This window comes from Schistocerca americana, chromosome 4 (assembly GCF_021461395.2).
Source record: "Schistocerca americana isolate TAMUIC-IGC-003095 chromosome 4, iqSchAmer2.1, whole genome shotgun sequence".
Taxonomy (NCBI): Eukaryota; Metazoa; Arthropoda; class Insecta; order Orthoptera; family Acrididae; genus Schistocerca; species Schistocerca americana.
The window spans coordinates 688,002,895-688,025,850 of record NC_060122.1 but is presented as its reverse complement, the minus strand read 5'-3'; the positions used below and the strand labels follow the sequence as shown (position 1 = coordinate 688,025,850).

The window sequence follows — 22,956 nt, the reverse complement described above, 5'->3', positions numbered from 1 at the left end:
AGGCAATCAAAACAGATTTGACTGCCCAGGGGTACGTCGTCAAGGCGGTCCAGCAGATAGGCAACATCAACAGCAAGTGGCCACTATACCAGGCCACACTCCCAGACATCCCCCAGAACAAAAGGGAGATAAAAATGGTTTTGGCTGTACCTGTCACCACTGAACCGTTGCGCCGTAAGAACAAGACGGTGCAGTGCTTCAGGTGTCAGGGCCTGAATCACATCGCCACCTACTGCACCATGCCAGTAAGGTGCAGGAAGTGCGCCGAGGCCCACGACACAAGAACATGTACACTACTACACACGGACCCACAAATAAGGTGCGCGCTGTGTGGCAAAAACCACACGGCGGGTTACCAAGGTTGTGAGGTCCACAGACGACACACACAACAGGCAAAGGGTGCAAAGGCCACCCCCCACACACACAAACAAAACACCATAAACCCACCCAGACACACAAGAAAACAAAACATGACAACACACACGGACAAGGCCTGGGTAAAACCAAGGCCGGACACACCGAGGGCGACTTATGCGGAAGTGGTTTCTCCTCCGAGGAACCATGAAAGCGTGGCCCAATCATCAGAACACCAGACACTATCACGAGAACAACACCGGGAAACACACAGCAACAACGACCAGGTCCACCATGACGGAGGAAGCTCTAGGGAACCCCACACACACTCCTCCCCCCCCCCCCCATGGATCAGTTGTTAGGCGTAATGGTGCACATCATGTACCTCGTCATGGAAATGATGAAGGAATTCAAGGAAGCCCAGAAGCAGAACACACAGATCCTCGTCGCCCTTCAGGCAACAGTCCAGCAGTCACTCCCCTCTGCGACTTCCTCAGTAGTATGAAAACCCCATCATGAATAGGCAACCGAATATTCAAGGCCTGACAATGTGCGTCTTTAACGCAGATGGCATTGTTAATCAAGAGGTCGAGTTCAGAGAACTCATGAAGGAGTTCTCCATCGACATATGCATGATGGGGGAAACCCACCTAAAACCGGGAATAAAAGTGACGGTTCCCAACTACATTAGCTACCATAAAGACAGGCCAACCCAAGGCGGGGGAGTGGCCATATATGTAAAAAGAGGGGTCCCCCACCACCAGGCATTCTTACCAGCTACCAACAAAATCGAAGCAGTGGCGGTGGAAATAACCACTGCCACTGGACCCCTAACAATTGTTGCAGTCTACCGGCCCCCAAATGACCAGATAGATGAGGGAGACATAGCTGCTCTAGGGCAAATTGGAGGCAAACTCATAATAGGGGGAGACTTCAATGCCAAACATTCTAATTGGAATTCTAGAGTAACCTCCAGAGCAGGTGCCAAACTGCAACAACTAGCGCACACCCACCACTTCGAAACATGGGGTCCAGTCGAGCCCACACATTTTCCAAAAAGTGGAGGCAGGCCCGACGTGTTAGACATAGCCCTCACTAGGAGGATCGCAGGGTTTGTGGCCGCAAGGACAATCAACAGAATGTCCTCCGACCACAACCCAGTGATTCTGGAGGTCGATGTGGGAGAATGGGTAGCACTCCCACGGTACCAGACGTCGTACAAACGTACAGACTGGGAGTGATACCAAGAAACTGTCGCCTCTGATATCGCTCGCGCTCCGCCACCTACTGCCGAAACAGTTGAACAACCGCTACAAGACCTAACAGGCACCATCTTGCAGGCAGCGGAAGAAGCCATCCCTCCACAAAGGGATGGCCCACCGCCGCAAATACAGCTCCCAGAACACTTGCTAGCTCAAATTCGACATAAGAACAGAGTGGCAAAAGAGTGGAATATCATCAGAAATCAGGTCACCAGGAGGCTGCTCAATCGTCTACAGAGAGAACTGAAGGTAGCGCTCAATGAGCACAGAAACCAGCAATGGCAAAACCGCCTCACAGCTCTCAAAGTAGACGATCATACACTATGGCAAGCGACCAAACAGTTTACAAAAAGACGCGCTAGGATGCCGCCACCGCATGGCGAGTGGGGACTGGTCTACAGCCACGCTGGAAAGGCCAACGCCCTCGCCGATTCCTTCGAGAAGCAGTTCCAAGCGGCAGAACCCCAGGATGAAGAGCATGAAGAGGTAGTCAGTCGTCAACTGACTGTCTTCCTCAATGCCGAGGAAGATCCAGAGGACGAACCCATACTTTTTGCCCCCGAGGACGTGGCAAGAGTAATCAGGTCCCTCCCTACAAAAAAGGCACCAGGGCACGATAGTGTCACTAATCAGTTAGTCAAAAATCTCCCACCCACAGCAATCACACACCTCGCGAACCTCCTCAACGAGATTACTCGATCCCGTGTTTTCCCAGCTCGCTGGAAACATGCGGAAGTGGTCGCGATACACAAACCAGGGAAAGATCCTCTATTCCCGCAGCACTACAGGCCGATTAGCCTCTTGCCAACTCTCAGCAAGATCTATGAGCGCCTCCTGCTAAGACCCATACAAGAACATATTACCAGAGAGCAAATTCTGCCAGATTTCCAATTTGGGTTCCGGCAGAACCACTCTGCCCCACAACAGGTCATGAGAATGGTTGAAGCAGCCACAGAGGGCTTCAACCACAGAGGCTACTGCAGGATAGAGCTACTAGACGTAGCCAAAGCCTTCGATTCAGTATGGCATAGAGGGCTACTCTACAAGTTGTACACACAAGAGTTTCCCGGGAGCATAGTTCAGCTGATCAAGAGCTATTTCACGAATAGGACTTTCTCCGTCAAAGTAGAAACTTCCAGCTCCACCAGAAGGCGTATTCGTGCTGGGGTGCCACAGGGATCCTGGGGCCCGTATTGTACAGTTTGTACACTGCGGACAATCCAACGGTCCCCCTGGTGCACACCGCACAGTACGCTGACGATACAGCCTTCTACACGAGAAACGCGAATAAGGACCTGGTCATCCGTAGGCTACAAAAGGTTTTAGATCACACAGAAACTTGGGCCCGTCGCTGGCGCATCACCATCAACTCTGAGAAGACGCAGGCAATGCTGATTACCCGCAGGCTCGGAAGGCGCGAACCTCCTCAACGTCCCCCCCTCCATCTTCACCTAAACGGAACCCAACTCCCCTGGCGCAGAACCGCCAAGTACCTTGGCGTAACCTTGGACTCTCGTCTTACGTGGAAACCCCACATAGACGAGGTCCATAGGAAGGTCTGCGCCAGAATGTCCATCCTATACCCTATACTGAACACAACCAGCTCCCTTCCCTGCCCAGTAGCAGTAAATGTATACCAGGCCTTGGCCCGGCCAGTAATGGAGTATGCGTGCCCTGTCTGGGGATACGCGGCAAAGCAGCACCTGGACAAACTCCAGAGGCTGCAGAACCGCGCCCTCAGAAGGGCACTGCGTCTACCTCTTGGATTCCCCACAGACGACCTGCACGCCGCAGCCGAAATCCCACTCCCGAGAGAGCGTTTCCAGGATCTGGCAAGGGCCTTCTATGAGGGTTCTTCCAGATCCGGAAACGCACTCATCCACTCCCTAGGTCGGTATGACATGTCCCGCGATAAGCACAAGCGCCCTATGACGATCTTCGACGACTAAATCGAAGAGAAAATGCCAACACCCAATCCCTAATCCTGTTCCTTCCCACATAACACCAATCTTCTCGCCTACCTCAGGCAAGTACCAGACACACTCACAACAATCATCACATTATCACACACACCATATAAACTATAGAAAAATCACACACACACGTTCACAGGGGAGTAAAAGCCGAAAGGCTACAAACTCCCCCTCACACTTCCCCAAAGAGGGGAAAGAAATAAATGAGAGCAGCGATATTCCGACACTTCGCCTGAAGATGATGGAGACGCATTCCATCGAAACGATGCTATGAGACGACGACGATACTCAGTTGACAACCCGTGAAAGCTTCATATAAGTACTGGGGGTATATAAATCCAGGTTTTTTCCTTAAATATAGGCAGTTGCATTAAATTGTTTGCTGCAATTGCTGACTTCAGTTTAATGTTCACTCAGTTCCTACCTGACTGACTAATATTTATGATATCCTTTTTAAGGTGGGTGCTGTACGAATGCATTAATTTACCAATAGCCAAGGAATGTAAATTTCCAACATTTTGTCTAGGATTTCCACGAGAACAATGAAGGCCCTAGATTCGCTCTTCTGTACCTGATGCTATTACTTTTACATTCGTGCATATTTTGTATTTTTACATTCGTGTGTATTTTGTGCTAGAGGAGATTCCTGATCCCCCAACTGATTAACGTCTTCTTGAACCAATACTGCTAAAAGGTTATACTCAACAGTATATGTATCAGTCATCTCTACTTCCCGTTTTTCCTCAGGTCTTTTGTTTGTTGTCACTTAGTTGATATCAAGTTCCATCTCAATGTCATTTCTTGGAAGTATATCCTGCTTATCTTATTCATTGTACTAGAAGACATCTTTCCAGAACTGTGATTAGCTGCTGATGTTGTGCACTTTTCTGCCTCTGGTTGCCTTTTTCTTGATGTTACCATATCGTGAATATCCACATTAAGGTCCTCCTTTTGCAATGCCTGTACATCATTGACGACAGCTGCCAAAGTTTTAAGATTTTCGGGTTGTCACGTTATTCTCCCTCTGCCTAGTCTCTGTTATACAAATCGCAGTGTCCACCATAGTCCTTTAGACAAAATATAGATAATTCTCTCTTTTCTAACTTTTAAATTTCAAGCGAACTTTGAGTTTATCGGCTGTTAATCAAATATCCCTACAATAATTTTTGTATTGATGTGATGGGAGACAGTCTCATAGACTGCGAAAAGTCATCGATCATATGTACTCCACTTTTGCTGCGATGGTGACGACTTATACAAACACAAAGCGAGCAGCTGCCATGTACCATCTTGTAAATGTTGCAACACTGCACCGATTGCAGTCTGGCTCGCGTCTACTACTAATGCAAGGGGTGCATCCAGTTCAGGGTGTGCCAGAAGCACGATATTCGCTATGTTCAGTTTCGCTGCTTCGAAGGCAGAACTCGTCGCATCTCTCCATAAATCGGAGAATTTTTGGACCCGTAAGTGCTGCTGCAGTTTGTATTTCCTGTAATTCAGCTGAACGTGGCAGATGGTGATGGTTACAATTAAACATACCCATGAAGCGGCGTAATTCCTTAATAGTGCTTGGTCGTGCAGTGTTCAGAGTGATTTCTACTTTTTCTGGTAATGGTAGTGAGCCCAAAGAGAAAATCTGGTGGCCTAGAAAGCCAGTTTGCGACTTAATTAGTTTTCAGAACTACTCCATGCTGTTCTAAGTGTTTAAAGACTTTAATTAGGTGCTTTTTGCGGTGTTCTGCAATGGCCAAAACGACAAATATCTCGTGAAGATAGGTGAAACAGAAAGGTAGACCCTGTAGTACTGAGTCGACAAACCTTTGCTGTGACTGTTCAGTTTTATATAGTCTGAATACCTTAGAAAAGATTCCCACACTCCCACATAAGCCAAATGGAGTGATGATGACTGTTTTACAGACGTCCTCTTCTGCCACCAGAATTTGTGTGAAGGTCTTGGCAGAGTGAAGCAGACCAAACATGGTTGTACCACGTAATGCTCTGGCAATGTCTGACCGTTAAGTGCTTGACAGTCGCTGCATGGGTGCCATGCACCACACTTCTTAGGCACGAGGTGGAGAGGAGACGTCCATGTGCTACTTGACAGGTGGATGATGCCTTCCTTGAGTGTGGAATCAAATTATGGCTTCTCCATGACCAGACAGGTAGAGCTAAACATGTAGATCTGCCTGAGATATGTGGGCTATCACCAGTCTTAATATGGTGAACAGTACTATGATGTACCTCTTTAGGAGCGCCAGGAGCTCATGTCAAGGACAGAAGCTGTTGCAGCAGATCCACTTACTGACCACTTGTCACTTGGACAATCTTGGCAGTGTGCACTGCTGCACTGCGCCAGAAATGGTAGCTAGCTGATGTCAGCAATCACAAAGTCCCATGCAAAGGCACAGCGCAGTTCCAAAATTAATTCAGTCTCCTGCATAAATGTTCAAATGTTTGTGAATTCCTAAGGGACAAACTGCTGAGGTCATCAGTCCCCAGTCTTATACACTATGTAATGTAACGTAAATTAACTTATGCTAAGAACAACACACACACCAATGCCCGAGTGAGGACTCGAACCTCCAGTGGGAGGGGCCGTCTGCAGCATACAATATGTTAATATCAAAGAATTGTTTGCCGCAGACAAGCAGAACAACATCAGTGGTAGACGTCCATGTAACCATGCTCTTGAAAATGTGCACAAATCTGATCCAGTGTTCACCAAGAATTTCTGACCTGACTCTCGATCACTCATTAATTGGAACTACGATTGTGCTCGGCAGTCAGATGCACAACGCCAAACGCTGAAACGCAAGGTGAAGTCCACTTGCACACCTGATCCCCAAACTTTCTGTGGTACCTGAAAATGGACTGCTGTTCGACACCAGGTGTTGAAGAGTTTGTTGAAGGATGGCTACACGACCTCTTGCAATAGTGACCCATGTCGCTGCTAGTCACGACGAGGCAACATTTGCTGATTTGATTTATTAATATATCAACTCTGGTTGCAAGGGAATCATAGTCCGCATGTGCAACCACTGACGCTGATACGCTGTTTCATGGCGCTTTCACAGTATTGATGGGAGTGAGAGTCATGGCATCCTGTATTTTATCAGCCAGGTGTGCAACTGCATCTGAAGACATCTCAGTCTGCAATGCTATAATAGCTTTAACTCGTAGTGGCAGGCAACAACTCCACGAGGTACGTAGCAGGTTGTCTGGTATAGTGCTGGTATCAACTTTGCTTTTCAGAAGTCTCAGGTATTGTGATAGTTTCCAATTGCTGGGGTCTCCTTGTTTTAAAACTTGCCGTATGTGCTCTTTCTATGAGGCACAGACTCTATGAATCAGTTCTCACCTGAGTTTTCCGTAGAAGTTAGTCTCAGGTGGTGCTGCTGTCATGTCCTCGACCTCTACAGTGAATACGAACTTCGCACGATCTTCAGATATTCCAACATAATGAAAGCTTGCCTCGATTTGTGAAAACCAAAGAACTGGGAGGCGATAATCGCACGGCAAACTTGGTTTCCTTGAAAAATCTTGTCTTGCTTGAACTTTTTACATAGGCTGGTCACGCCAGTGACATCAGTTTCGGAAAATTTAGGCATGGACCGTTGGAACAACTTAGATTTGGGTGTCGTGATATTGAACCAGGACGATAAAATATAACACACACACCGTGGAAAAATATCTTTATTTAGCGCAACACAGACAGAAAATGTCTCGTTAAGAAAAGCAACTTAAGAGAAGTTTTACATTTGAGCAGAACTGTCTATTTTGAGGAATCGTCCATACCTATTGAAAATGAAGAAGATTGCATTCTAAAACCAAAGAATAAACAGAAATTGTCGGTGTTGAAACACAGCACATCTGGCGGCTGGAGCGAAAATATTTTGACAGCCGCTGTAAAAAAGATATACAACACAAATGCAGCGGATGGCAAACTTGATCGCTACAATTAATTTAACCAATTCATCTTCAACGCAGGTCTGTGTTGAAGACTCTTTATGTATTCGGCACTAAGGTATGGAGAGTTGAGGAACTGGTTGCTTCTGTGCCACAAGACGGTTTTACTGAATTTGGCAGATAATCACATCTTTATGAGAGTTTCTTCATCATTAACAGTTGGGGTGGTTTATTCAGTATTTCAAATAATGTTGGTACTGCAATGCATACGAGTTGATGATTTTCTGCATTCATAAAATGGTTTGCTTCGAACTGTATTGAACAAAACTTCACATTGTTGTGTAGATTAATAGAGTCTTTCTTCATGAGTTCTTCTCTTCTGCTATTCGCCGGCCATTTTATAGTCCTAAAAAGAAAAATACCCGTATGTAGGTTCAAACGAATCCTGACGATGCGTTTCGGTAATGGGGCGTATTTTACCCAGTGATCTCCAATATAGATAACTGATTTTACCTCTCAGGGTAGTAGTAGTAGTAGTAGTAGTAGTAAGAAACCTAAAAAAAAAGACAAATGTGGTGTCTTATTCTTCTTGTTGCCACAATTTATTGCGCTACAGGCTCTTGCGTTTGTAAAAACCATTCTAAAAACCACGTTAAACAGTTGCGATTCGCTTTTGCTTTCACAAGATCCTGCCAAATTCAACAGTATCACTGACCGCTTGGCGCAATGCTGTCGCAGTTGGTAACGTTGAAGTTGACGTTTAATGTAGTAACTCTGCCGAATGCGTGTGTGACTGTGTGTTTATAAATACGTACTAAAGGGTCACCCATTTGGTGAAAGCGATATATTCACGTTGTGTTATTCACTGTATCCGACAATATGGATAGGCTTGAAAATATAAATCCGAAGCTCTACAGGAAATGTGAAGAGCGGCAAATAACTGAAAGTGATGAAGACGATAGTGTCACTGATGAATTTGATTCTAGAGAAATCTTCGGTATCCTTAATCTTTATTCATGTATGTTAGTAACAACATTTCCTTGGTCTTGACGATCTTTTTTCCATATATTTACTCCCACGTTTCATGATATTTGATATCATAATGTCACTGGTTAATATAAATTAAAGTGTTCTTGTTTTGCTTTTGGTATATCTCTTTATGGTGTGCATAGAAATCCCAAACAGTACTGTCAAAATTTACGATTTACAAGTGCTTAACGCTAGTTCAGATTTTATCACGTTGCAGAGATATAAAATATAGTAATATAGTATGCATATCTGTATTTAAAAAAGGTGCGTTAATGAGTGTCAATCCTGTTAGCCTTAACTGTAGCTAAGATCTTATACGAGGAATAAATGATCCAGAACATCCATTAACATTAGAGGAACTTAATGTTGTGGAGCTCGACAACATATCGGTAAGATCACAGCATATCTTTACGAAGCTTTTTCGTTTTAGTTTCGTTTTTAATCATGTTGGTTGCATGTGCGCTGTAATCAAAGTGTGTGGCTATGTTCGGTTAACTTTTATCTCATACGTAAACATCTATTGACGTTCATTTCACTATATGTGTACCAGAAATGTTTCGAAATTGACTTCATTTTTGTACGGTATCATTCTATTTAATTATGATTGTGTTCACTGGATTTAGAATTGAGGGACACGTTGTTGAAAACCCGAGCCCATTGAAGAAGCAATAAATATACGTAGAGCTCTATATGATGGGTACTGGCTAGCTCTGCAACTGGCATTCACATTTCTGTAGGTGTCTGCACTTCCAGTTGCCACAATATCACCTCCACATAAGTTGTAGAGAGGTGTCGCCATTTTTCTGTGATACATGTATTATACTTTGGTACCGTACAGAAATTGCTCTTCGGCCTAATTGGGTAAAAAAAAAAAGTGTGATTAAGACACAAGTTTTGTATTGGAAAATACTGGTGTGTGGCTGCCCCCCCCCTCCCCCCCCCCCCCCAAGAAAAGAACAGAAGCAACCCTGCCTCATTACACGTACATACATACGTACATGTCAGTTTGAAGTCTGAATATAGTCTAAGATTCTGCAACTGACGGATGCCAGTGATAGTTTTGCACATCACTTGTGCTACCTTTGTTATATGCAGATGTTTCTTCCAACTAGAGTTTTTGTTTGAGGCTAAGTTAATCAAAAATTTTGTTCAGTTTTGGCGATTTCAGCTGTTCCTCAATGCTGCTGATGCCAGTATCTATTTCACTTATCTTTACAATGGTGCAGGAATTGAACTGTGGCAATAATCTTGTATATTTCTGTGTAAAGGAACATTTGAAACAGGAGGTTACCATACGTTATTTTATCAGGCTTTTCATTTACTTTACTGGTTATGTAAATCCTCCTCCTTGTTCAGTTGCACTTTGTACTTTGGTAATCAGTCATATTGACTGCCTCCAGTTTCAGTGTGGATAACCTCAGAGAGGTCAGTTCCATTTGTAGCTATTAAATGTAATAAATTCCATCACAGGTGGGCTTCCAAGCTGTGCATTCTCAGTTTTCAGAGAAAGCGTTCAGTATTGTTTCGCAACATGTCTTATTATGCCCACTATTAACAGAACTGTGATTATCCTAACCACTTATTGTACAATTAAATCTATCCGTCATGACAGTATGAATGTGGAATGTATGCACTAGTGTGTTGAGGTTTTCTTTTAGAGTTTTTTGTTGCATGTAAGGATGACTTGCAGTTGATAGAAGGATCAAATTAAAAGTTTATTCCCACCATTGTTACTGAGACATCCCAACAATTTTGCTACTTAAATCTCTGTTTGTGGGGATTTGAGATTTTTGTTTATTTTGTAAATACATCACCGTCATTTCCCAGTAGCCTATTGTGTTGGTTAACACTTAAATTTGCTTCAAAGATGTCGCTGCTGTCAATTTCAGGTTTTAACCAACTTTCTGTACCTAGCATTATATGAGCACCATTTTTTTTAAAAATTTATTTATTATTTTTTATTTTTGTGTTAGTGGAGTTTAAAACACTGTTGCAAATGCTTCAGGATGATTACATGTGAAACTGAGCCTGAGATTTTTTAAATTGTATTTTTAATTTAATTCATGTCATATTTTCTGTATCTACATAAGTTAAATTTTACTCACTGTCTTGGAAAAAGCATCCAAGATACAGAATTACTTAAGGAAATATAGTTAAACTATGCTGGCATTTCTGGACGTAAGGATAGAGGACTACAAGAGTGACATTTATATTGACAGCTATCAAATTTATCTCGCAGTCATTGTATTTTTTTTTTTTTTTCCAATTGTTAGGTTTAAAGGGTAGAACCTTATGTTTCAGATGAATTTCAGCTTTCAAAAAGAGGTGAGATATTAAATACGCAGCCAAATTCCAAAAATAACTGTGCATTAGTGTACCACCCGTGACCAAAAGCATAAAAAAAGTGAGAAATTACAGCAGTTATGTTTGTTTTAGATTAGGAGTGAGGAAAACCAATAAAAGCATCTAGTGACACCTACAGCAGTGTTTAATATGTACATGACAATGTATAAATTTTGAAAGTAATTGTCCCCCACCTGTGACACTTTTTCTGATTGTTAGTGAAATCTAAATCCAGCTCTATAGCTGAGTGATCATCATGGCTGACTTCTTTGCAGGGGACCTGGGTCTGATTTCTGGTACTACAACGAATTTTTCCTTGGTGGGAGGGCTGGTAAAGAGTGCATTCAGTCTAATGAGGCCAACTGAGCACCTGCTGAAACAATTAGTAGCGGTTCCAAGGTCACTTAAAATAACTGGGAGAATGGTGTACTGAGCACGTGCCCCGCCAAACCACATCTGATGATGCCATTGGCAGAAGATAACAGCGGTTGGTCGACCCTTATTTTTATGAAAGTTTGGATAATATACAGAATTAATTGGAACCAATCTACACTTTATTTAAGTATAGAAGCATTGATTTGTTTTATAACCACTTCACTTACAGAAATCTGCACAGAAGGAAGAAGTTCAATGCTGAAGAAGAACAGGGCACAGCATAGCTGGGCCCCAAGATAAACCACTTGAGTTGCAAGGTTGAATCTCTACGTAGGTCTAATAAGGGAGTGTTAAGGTGGCAGTGTTAGGTATAGCTGCATGGAATAATACATCTAGAACAGACGTTGCTCAAGCAGTCAAAACATCGCCACACAAGCTAAGAGCAGCAGTCATCGGCTATTAATAAACACTCATGTGGCGACCATTTGGCTTTAAGTGGAAGTGGCAGATAAAAACCAAATTGAAAGGAAGAAATTTGGTAATAAATCGGGAGAGAAATGTGTTGCCAAAAGAGCTCTATATTTAACGTATGTGATACGTGCTCTTCCATGAATGGCATAGATCACTACAACCTCAAACTTTTTACAGATGATGCAGTTACCTATAATGAAGCTAAAAGAAGCTGCATAAATATTCGGTCAGATCTGATAAGATTTTAAAGTGGTGCAGAGATTGACAACTTGCTTTAAATGTCCAGAAATGTAAAATTTTAGACATCACTAAATGAAAAAAGTAGTATCCTATGACTATAATATCAGTATCGCTGTTGGAATTGGCCAAATCATATGAATACCCGAGTGTAACACTTTGTAGGGCTACCAAATGCAATAGTCACATAGACTGTCATGGGTGAAGGGGGTGGTAGACTTCAGTTTATTGATAGAATACTGGAGAAGTACAGTCAGCCTACAAATGAGACTACTTCATAAATCAATCTTGCGACCGATTCTAGAAGATTGCCCAAGCGTATGGCGAACCATACCAAACAGGGATATAGAACGTATATGGAGAAGGGGAGTAAGATTGGTCACAGGTTTGTTTGGTCTGTGGAAGTGTGTCACAAAGATACAGAAGGAACTGAAAGACTCTTTGGAGACAGATGAACACTATCCTGAGAAAGTCTACTATCAAAAGTTTCAAGAACTGGCTTTAACTGATGCCTCTAGGAATCTACTAAAATCCCCTATGTACCACTCACATAGGTATTGTGAGGATACGATTAGAATAATTACTATATGCACAGAGGCATTCAGTCAGTCATTCTTACCATACTCTGTATGGGAATGGAACAGGAAGAAACCCTAATAACTAGTACAGTGGGACATGCCCTGTTCCATGCACCTCACTATCATTTGCAGAGTATAGATGTAGATAAATATCTTCATTCCTTTAGCAGAGCTTATTCTCAGGTGAAAAAGTTCATTGAAAAAGATTGTATGGGAAAGCCTGCCTAAAAAGTAAGCAAAATATTTTCTTTGTAGACAAGAAGAATGCTTGATTTCATAAACTTACAGATGATAATACGCTCAAAATACAAAACTTTTTCACAAATTATAAAATAGCAAACACCTGGTACATTGTACACCCAGCAACTAGGGAAAAAGTTAGATTTTTAAACAAACACAAAGGAAGAAAATCCAGATATTCAAATTAAAGTTTTCAACTTGCATCCAGTGTGTATTATTTCATCTATACACATTCTTAGATGAGTAATAAAACAATCATATGTAGGTATCCTGTAGATACATAATCTCAAAGAAGTCATAGACTCAGAACCAGCTGTGGGAAAGATGGTGCTAAGAACATTCTCTGGTGAAGTTTCAAACTGCTGGAAGGAAATCAACCAAAAACAGGTATGCTAAAATTCCACAGAGAGCTGTTGAAAAAAAAACTGAGACATACATATTGTGTGATCTGTTAGGGGACTCGATGAAGGTTTTCAAAGTTGACAAAAAGGATGTTCGTACATTGAGTTTGAATAAGTTTTCTCCTGAATCCAGACATCAGACATGTAAGGAACACACATTATGAGTTTTCAGGAAACTGAAACATTATCAAAAGTGGAGGAGTTGTCATGCGCATAGTTCTTTTCTGGTGATGGATTTTTTACAGTGGAAATAATTAGACGATCAGGACCAACGGAACTTTCCTGCAAGTTTATTTAAATAGGAAGTGAGGTCTAAAAAAGTGAGGTACTGATTTACCTAAAAATGGTGTAATACAATTAATTTTATCTTGTAAATACAGATTCTATTTTATGAGAGTCCCACCCGTGATGATCTTTGATTGCAATTTTTATGAATAAGTATTAATAATGTAACATCTATTGATATTTCTTCATTGAGAGGAATCTTCTGTTAGTGTAAATTCAGTATTTTCAAAACAAAATAAGTGCTCAATGAACAGAGTTCTTGTAAAATGTTGTTGGACATTCAGTGTTACGTCAATTTGATGCCAGCATCTCTGAAAAGTTGATGATTAACAGCTCACTTTGTAAACTTCTGATCTTTAGATAGAAAGACTATGTAAAACAAGTACAACGGAACTTCGATTTTACATTCCCCAATTTTACATTTTTTGCAATTCTACTCCATCAGTTTGTAGCCTCTGTGAAATACACATACATTTCTTCATAATAAGATTTACCTTGATTCTAAGTTCTTACTCGACGTAATCCATGATTGGTGTTGCCAACACAACTTGCAACATTTAGCTTCACTGCACAATTGTGATAAAGTTACTGCTAGGTTGCACCTTTTCTTGTGCCATCTTTTTGCATGTGTATCTGATGTACTGTATTCAGTAACAATATCAATCGTCAACCATTTAAATTCAGACACTGAGTTTCGAAGAATATGCTCAGTCATCCCCCTGCAGGTCCAGGGGTAGGAATAGGTCTGAGGTATTCCTGCCTGTTGTAAGACTAAAAGGAGTCTCACATGTTTCAGCCTCCATGTGATGGTCCTCTGTAGGATTTGATCTCCATTCTTCAAAATTTTCCAAAGAGCAAGCCAATTGGGGAAGGGCGCCTTACATGGTGCATCATGTCCATTGTGCCTGTAGCCCGCTTTCTCGTCGACGCATTGCAGTCCCCCTCATTCTCCATCTCTTGGGTGAGGACACCTTCCTGGGTGCGTTTTCCACCATGTGTCTCTTTCTGCGCCGACAATGATCTTGGACTTCTGGGTATTCAGCACGGTAGCCAGTCCGTTGTGGTGGGGCCACCATGTACCCTGTTGGTTGTAGCCCCCTGACAACACAGGGATCGTTCTGCTGATGGCTGCGCCGTTAACTCCCTATGCATGCTAATGAGTAGATGCCTGTCACACTGGAGTATCGGGACTCCCAGCAATGGCCATCCTGCCAGGTGGCCTGTGCTGTGGCTTTGTGGCACCCGTGGGGAGGGCCCCTGGTCAGAGACGGTGGCATCAGGGCGGATGAAGAGCGATTAAGCGTATCATGTCATCACTTGATGGTGATCAAAAAACCAGCAGTCTCTAAGTGTTCTAAGTCTCAGTATAATTCGAGGAAGTACGACCCTAAATCATTCCGCTCCCTGGCCACACCACGGGAGGAACTCCAGGCTAAGGATGGCTGCGAACCTTATTCATCCCGAAATCTCATATGTATGAGAACTGATGGGGACACCTTTGTTTCGATGAAGCCACAGTTTTTTTGTAGACCATTTAGAGGACAAGTTTGGGGAGGTGGAGGGCTTGTCAAAAATGTGGTCAGGGTCAGTCTTGATAAAAACAATATCCTCTGCCCAGTCACGGGCATTACTCACTTGTGACAAGCTGGGGGATGTTTCCATTAGCATAATGCCTCATAAGAGTTTAAATATGGTCCAGGATGTTATATTCCACAGGGACCTTTTTTTTTTTGCAGTCTGACAACGAGCTGCCCACCAACTTAGAGTGCCAAGGTGTTTATGTTGTCCGGCGCGTCCATCAGAGTGCGAGGGATAATCGGGTTGCCACCGGTGCCTTCGTCTTGGCCTTCGAGGGTTACACATTGCCCGAGAAGGTCAAGGTGATGGCCTACCGCTGTGATGTAAAGCCATATATCCCTCCCTCTATGTGGTGCTTTAAGTGCTGGAAGTTTGGCCATGTGTCTTCCCGCTGTACTTCCAGCGTCACATGTTGAGATTGTGGACATCCGTCACATACCAGTACTCTATATCTGGACGGAGGGCATTTTCCCAACCGTTGGCAGGATAGCGTTACAATCCTGGTGCAGATCCGCTGGTGGTTGATAGCTATCGCCCTATCAGCCTTACCAACATTATGTGCAAATTCCTGGAATGGATGGTGAATCGGCGGCTCATGTGGATCCTCGAAACTCGGGCCTCCTGGCCCAGCAACAGGGGAGCTTCCGTCAGGGCCGCTCAGCGATCGACAATTTAGTCTCGCTAGAGTCGGCTATTCGTACTGCTTTTGCTCGTCAAGAACATCTAGTTGCTGTTTTCTTTGATCTTCGGAAGGCGTACGATGCCACCTGGCGCCATCATATCCTTGCTATGCTGCACGAATGGGGCTTACGGGGTCCACTTCGGATTTTTCTACGGTATTATCTCACCAATCGCTTCTTTCGGGTTAGAGTTGGCACTTATTTTAGCTCTGCTCATATTCAGGAAAACGGTGTCCCGCAGGGCTCGGTTCTCAGTGTTCCCCTCTTTTTGGTGGCGATTAATGGTCTTGCAGCTGCGGTGGGCTCATTGGTCTGTTCCTCTCTATATGCCGACTACTTTTGTCTTTATTACAGTTCCCCAAGCATCAGTGTTGCTGAACAGCAGCCGCAGGGAGCTATCCGTAAGGCACATTTTTGGGTATCCAACCATGGTGTTCAGTTCTCAGCCTCTAAGACCCGAGTGATGCATTTCTGTCGTTGTTGAATGGTCCACCTCCATCCAGAGCTTTACCTTGCCAATGAACTCCTTCGTATTGAGGAGACGCATCGCTTTCTTGGCATGCTGTTTGATGCTCAGCTCACTTGGACACTTCATCTTCGTTAGCTTAAACAACGGTGCTGGTGGCACCTCAACATCCTTTGCTGCCTCAGCCACACCATTTGGGGGGCGGCACGAGCAACCCTCCTACAGCTCTATGAGGCCTTAGTCCAGGCCCGTCTCGACTACGGGAGCATGGTATACGACTCGGCAGCACCTTCATCGTTGCAGATCCTCGACCCGATTCTCCATTGTGGCGTCAGGCTGGTGACAGGTGCCTTCCGCACTAGTTCGGTGCCTAGCCTTCTTGTTGAAGCTGGAATCCCTCCCCTAAGATTCCGCCGACAACAGTTGCTTGTGTCATACATCGCCTGCATCCATGCCTGGCCCGACCACCCAAACCGCAGGCTCCTTTTTCCATCTTCTGCACTCCCCTCCCCACAACGGCAGCCTGGGTCGGATCTCCTGATCGCGGTCCACGTTCATTCCCTTCTCTCGCCATTCGAGTCCTTTCCCCTTCCTCCATCCTTCCAGCCCTCCTCTTCTACCCCTCCTTGGTCCCGCTCTCGCTTGCGGCTTTGCTTGGATTTGTCCAGCGACTCCAAGTCCTCCGCCACCTGCCAGTCTTCGTCAACAATTCCTGGCTCTTCTTGCCTCGTTTCGTGATGCAGGTGTAGTCTACACCGATGGTTCTGTGGTCGATGGGCGCACTGGGTTTGCTTTCATCCACGGCGACTACGTTGAGCAGCATTCCCTGCCTTGTGGGAGCAGTGTTTTCACTGCGGAGGTGGTTGCTCTTTATTGTGCACTCACTCACCTTTCCTCCTGCCCTGGGGAGTCATTTGTCATATGCAGTGACTCCCTGAGTGGATTGCAAGCACTCGACCAGTGTTTTTCTCAGGACCCTTTGGTGCGCGGTGTTAAAGATGCTGTATTTGCTCTCGCCAAGTGTGGTCGTTGAGTGACGTTTTGGACCCCGGGTCTCGTCGTCATTCCAGGAAATGAACATGTCGATCGGTTGGCCAAGCAGACCACCACTTCGCCACCCCTGGAGCTTGGTCTCGTGGAAAGAGACCTCCGGTCAGCCCTACATGGCAAGGTCCGCGATGTCTGGAGCTCTGAATGGTCTGTCTTGAACACGCCAAATAACCTCCGCGTGGTAAAGTCGTCCACGGCCGTATGGAACTCATCCTTGAGGCGCACGCGTAGGGACTCAGTTGTTCTCTGCCATCTCCAAATTGGACATACGCGGTTGACCCACAGCCATCTCCTTCGCCGTGAGAACCCATCCAAGTGTCGCTGTGATGCAGGGCTGACAGTTGTCCATCTTCTGATGGACTGCCCCCTTTTAACCCCCTTGCGGCAGTCCTTTAATTTACCAGCTACACTTCCTTTAATTCTAGGTGACGATGCCTCTATAGCTGACTCAGTTTTACGTTTTGTCCATGCAGCTGGGTTTTATCACTCACTCTAGTGTGTCCGCTCTAGCATGATTTCTCAGGCTACACCCACTCCAGCGACTTTTAATTGTGATGTGGATACCAAAATAGTGTCTTTTATGGTAACAAGTTGTGTTGGTACCTCTATCAACACTTTCCAGCTGGAGGTTCTTCGTTTGTAGTTGAGTGGTTGACCTTTTACCTGATCCATCACCCACTGTAGTCTGTTTTACTCTAGTCAACTATTTGCTCTGCTCTTTTTAAGTGTCTTCCATTTTGTGTTATTGTGGTGTTCATTTTAGCTGTGAACCCCTTGGTGTTCCCTCCCTCTGGATGCAGAGGTTACACTTTTACTGTATAGGCCTTTTACAAGTATGTCTCTTTGGAACAGGGGACTGATGACCTCGACGTTAAACCCCCATCAAACCCCAAAACCAACCAACCAACCAGTACTCCATGTGCCCCGCCTCGCATCTTTGTCAACTGCAGACAGCACCCTTCACCTTGTTCGCCAGACTGCAGTATTCTCCAGAAAGAAAGAAAAAGAATGTAATACAAGACCCTGGACTGACTGACCTACCCTGAGGCTAAGAGAAAATGTAAAAGGCTACATCCTGTGCATATGACGTCAACCTACGACAGTGGTTCTACCATCTTCCATACCGCCGTGTACAGTTGGCTCTTGGAGCCGTCAGACTCCACCTGCCCCCTTGATGTTGTGGGGGGGGAGGGGGGCTCTTCCCTCCCTGTTGCTCCTGCACAACCTACTTCAGAAGCAACCCCCCCCCCCCCTCATTGGGGACGTCAGTCCCCACTTCTCAGCCGGAGAAGTGCAAGTCGTCTTTGGTTCCTCTCACTAGGAAGGGATCCCTTCGATCACTCCCTTCCCAGGTTCCTACCAGTGGCTGAAGCAACTGCAAGTAGCTGGTCTTAGGGTTTCACGGACCTCCTAAGTCCCTGAGACTGAATTGGTGAAGCCCTCCCAGCTGGAGAAACCTAAGGAGCAGCGAGAGAAACCTAAAAAGAAAAAGAACCCCAAGAAAACCAAGGCACTGCGGTGGCACTCACACCACCACTACCTACAAGCTCTGTGCCTGAGGATGAGGTGGAGATTCTGGTGCCCGCTGAGGACCTAGATCTCGCTGGGCCCTCAGACACAATAGATGTCAATGGCACAGGTACTCATCCGGTGGCAACAGGTGACCTAGAGGCGTAGAATGACTCATTGAGTGTTTCATGCCTTCCCAGTCTCACTATCACGTAATCCTCCACTGGAATTGCAACGGTTTTTTCCATCATCTGGCTGAGCTATGGCAACTGTTAAGCTTTACACCTGCTTTCTGCATTACCCTCCAGGAAACCTAGTTCCCAGCAATAGTGTCAGGTGGAGTCTGGTCCTGAATTCAGTATGTAGTGCACCTGTGCTGCTTCAAATCCCTCTTGAAGCTGTGGCTGTCAGAATAAGGACGAGGCAGGACATAACTGTCTGCATTGTATATCTTCCTCCAGATGGTGCAGTACCCCTGAACATATTGGCTGCAGTGACTGATAAACTCCCAAACCTTTCATACTTCTAGGAGATTTTAATGTGGGGTGGCGCTATGCTTATTGGCCAAGGTAGAGAGGTCGAAAATTTACTGTCACAACTCGACCTCTGCCTCTTATAAATACAGGTGCCCCCACACATTTCAGTGTGGCATATGGCACATATTCGCCCATTGTGAACTCTCGGTTTGCAGTCCTAGCCTTCTCCCATCTTTCCATTGGAGAGCACGTGACGACCTGTGTGGTGGTAGTGACCACTTCCCTGTCCTCCTGCCACTCCCCCGGCGTCAAGCCCACGGACGCCTACCCACATGGGCTTTAAACAAGGCAGACTGGGATGCCTTCACCTCTACTGTCACTGTTGAATCTCCCTCATGTGGTGTCATCGATGTTGTCATTGAGCAGGTCACTACAAAGATTGTTTCTGCGGCAGAAAACGCGATCCCTCATTCTTTTAGGGTGCCCCGGCGAAGGACAGTCCCTTGGTGGTCGCCTGAAGTCGCTGAAGCAATTAAAGAGCGTCGGCGTGCTCTACAGCAACATAAGAAACACCCTTCTCTAGAGCACCTAATAGCCTTTAAGTGACTCTGTGCCCGCATTCGCCAGCTTATAAAACAGGAGTGTTGGGTGACGTATGTGTCAACCATTGGGTGCCATGTGTCACCTTCCCAAGTCTGGACAAAGATCAGACTACTTTTTGGATACCAGACCCCAAGAGGTGTCCCTAGCATTAACATCAATGGCGCATTATCTACTGACGCAAACACAATTCCACATCTGCATCTACATTTATACTCCACAAGCCACCCAGTGGTGTGTGGCGGAGGGCACTTTACGTGCCACTGTCATTACCTCCCTTTCCTGTTCGTCGTGTATGGTTCGCGGGAAGAACGACTGCCGGAAAGCCTCTGTGTGTGCTCGAATCTCTCTAATTTTACATTCGTGATCTCCTCGGGAGGTATAAGTAGGGGGAAGCAATATATTAGATACCTCATCCAGAAACGCATCCTCTCAAAACCTGGACATCAAGCTACATCGCGATGCAGAGAGCCTCTCTTGCAGTCTGCCACTTAAGTTTGCTAAACATCTCCGTAATGCTATCATGCTTACCAAATAACCCTGTGACGAAACGCGCCGCTCTTCTTTGGATTTTCTCTATCTCCTCTGTCAACCCGATCTGGTACGGATCCCACACTGATGAGCAATACTCAAATATAGGTCGAATGAGTGTTTTGTAAGCCACCTCCTTTGTTGATGGACTACATTTTCTAAGGACTTTCCCAATGAATCTCAACCTGGCACCCGCCTTACCAACAATTAATTATATGATCATTCCACTTCAAATCGTTCCACATGCATACTCCCAGATATTTTACAGAAGTAACTGCTACCAGTGTTTGTTCCGCTATCATATAATCATACAATAAAGGATCCTTCTTTCTATGTATTCACAATACATTACATTTGTCTATGTTAAGGGTCAGTTGCCACTCCCTGCACCAAGTGCCTATCCGTTGCAGATATTCCTGCATTTCGTTACAATTTTCTAATGCTTCAACTTCTCTGTATACTACAGCATCATCTACAGAAAGCCGCATGGAACATCCGACACTATCTAATAGGTCATTTATATATATATTGTGAAAAGCAATGGTCCCATAACACTCCCCTCTGGTGCGCCAGAGGTTACTTTAACGTCTGTAGACGTCTCTCCATTGAGAGCAACATGCTGTGTTCTGTTTGCTAAAAACTGTTCAATCCAGCCACACAGCTAGTCTGATATTCCGTAGGCTCTTACTTTGTTTATCAGGCGACAGTGCGGAACTGTATCGAACTTCTGGAAGTCAAGGAAAATAGCATCTACCTGGGAGCCTGTATCTAATACTTTCTGGGTCTCATGAACAAATAAAGCGAGTTGGGTCTTACACGATCGCTGTTTCTGGAATCCGTGTTGATTCCTACAGAGTAGATTCTGGGTTTCCAGAAACGACATAAGTGAGCAAAAAACATGTTCTAAAATTCTACAACAGATCGACGTCAGAGATATAGGTGTATAGTTTTGCGCATCTGCTCGACGACCCTTCTTGAAGACTGGGACTACCTGTGCTCTTTTCCAATCATTTGGAACCTTCCGTTCCTCTAGAGACTTGCGGTACACGGCTGTTAGAAGGGGGGCAAGTTCTTTCGCGTACTCTGTGTAGAATCAAATTGGTATCCCGTCAGGTCCAGTGGACTTTCCTCTGTTGAGTGATTCCAGTTGCTTCTCTATTCCTTGGACACTTATTTCGATGTCAGCCCCTTTTTTTTTTTTTTTTTTTTTTTTTTTTTTTTTTTTTTTTTTTTTTTTTTTTTGTGTGTGTGTGTGTGTGTGTGTGTGTGTGTGTGTGTGTGTGTGTGTGTGTGTGTGTGTGTGTGTGCAAGGATTTAGAGAAGGAACTGCAGTGTGGTCTTCCTCTGTGAAACAGCTTTGGAAAAAGGTGTTTAGTATTTCAGCTTTACGCGTGTCATCCTCTGTTTCAATGCCATCATCATCCTCCCGGAGAGTCTGGATATGCTGTTTTGAGCCACTTCTGATTTAACGTAAGACCAGAACTTCCTAGGATTTTCTGTCAAGTCAGTTCATAGAATTTTACTTTCAAATTCACTGAACGCTTCACGCATAGCCCTCCTTACGCTAACTTTGACATCCTTTAGCTTCTGTTTGTCTGAGAGATTTTGGCTGCGTTTAAACTTGCAGTGAAGCTATCTTTGCTTTCGCAGTAGTTTCCTAACTTTGTTGTTGAACCATGGTGGGTTTTTCCCGTCCCTCACAGTTTTACTCGGCACGTACCTGTCTAAAACTCATTTTACGATTGCCTTGAACTTTTTCCATAAACACTAGAAATTTTTGTTTTTATCTGTTAGGTAGTCTGAAATCTCCCTTCTATTACTCTTGCTAAACAGAAAAATCTTCCTCCCTTTTTTTTTTATATTCCTATTTACTACCATATTCAGGGTTGCTGCAACGGCCTTATGATCACTGATTCCCTGTTCTGCACATACAGAGTCGAAAAGTTCGGGTCTGTTTGTTATCAGTAGGTCCAAGATGTTATCTCCACGAGTCGGTTCTCTGTTTAATTGCTCAAGGTAATTTTCGGATGTGCACTCAGTATAATGTCACTCGATGCTTTGTCCCTACCACCTGTCCTAAACATCTGAGTGTCCCAGTCTATATCTGGTAAATTGAAATCTCCACCTAAGACTATAACATGCTGAGAGAATTTATGTGAAATGTATTCCAGATTTTCTCTCAGTTGTTCTGCCACTAATGCTGCTGAGTCGGGAGGTCGGTAAAAGGAACCGATTATTAACCTAGCTCGGTTGTTGAGTATAACCTCCACCCATAAGAATTCACAGGAACTATCCACTTCTACTTCACTACAGGATAAACTACTACTAACAGCGGCAAACATGCCACCACCGGTTGCATGCAATCTATCCTTTCTAAACACCGTCTGTGCCTTTGTAAAAATTTCGGCAGAATTTATCTCTGGCTTCAGCCAGCTTTCCGTACCTATAACGATTTCAGCTTCGGTGCTTTCTATCAGCACTTGAAGTTCCAGTACCTTACCAATGCAGCTTCGACAGTTTACAATTACAATACCGATTGCTTTGTCCCCTCATGTCCTGACTTTGCGCCGCATCCTTTGAGGCTGTAGCCCTTTCTGTACTTGCCCGAGGCC

The 22,956-nt window shown here is 44.5% G+C and overlaps 1 protein-coding gene across 2 annotated transcripts in view; it reads left to right on the top strand.

Annotated features, from left to right (window-relative positions):
* The first annotated feature begins 8,227 nt into the window (after positions 1–8,227).
* The window catches only part of LOC124613883 (MIP18 family protein galla-2), a 32,048-nt gene continuing 17,319 nt past the window's right edge, over positions 8,228–22,956 (top strand). Inside the window, exons 1-2 of one of the 2 annotated variants that reach the window (XM_047142620.1) lie at positions 8,228–8,492; positions 8,834–8,913. In XM_047142620.1, the coding sequence (XP_046998576.1) occupies positions 8,375–8,492; positions 8,834–8,913 (198 nt within the window). In that variant the 5' untranslated portion in view covers positions 8,228–8,374. The remainder of the gene's footprint in view (positions 8,493–8,833; positions 8,914–22,956) is intronic. The other variant, XM_047142618.1, reaches the window with a different exon arrangement.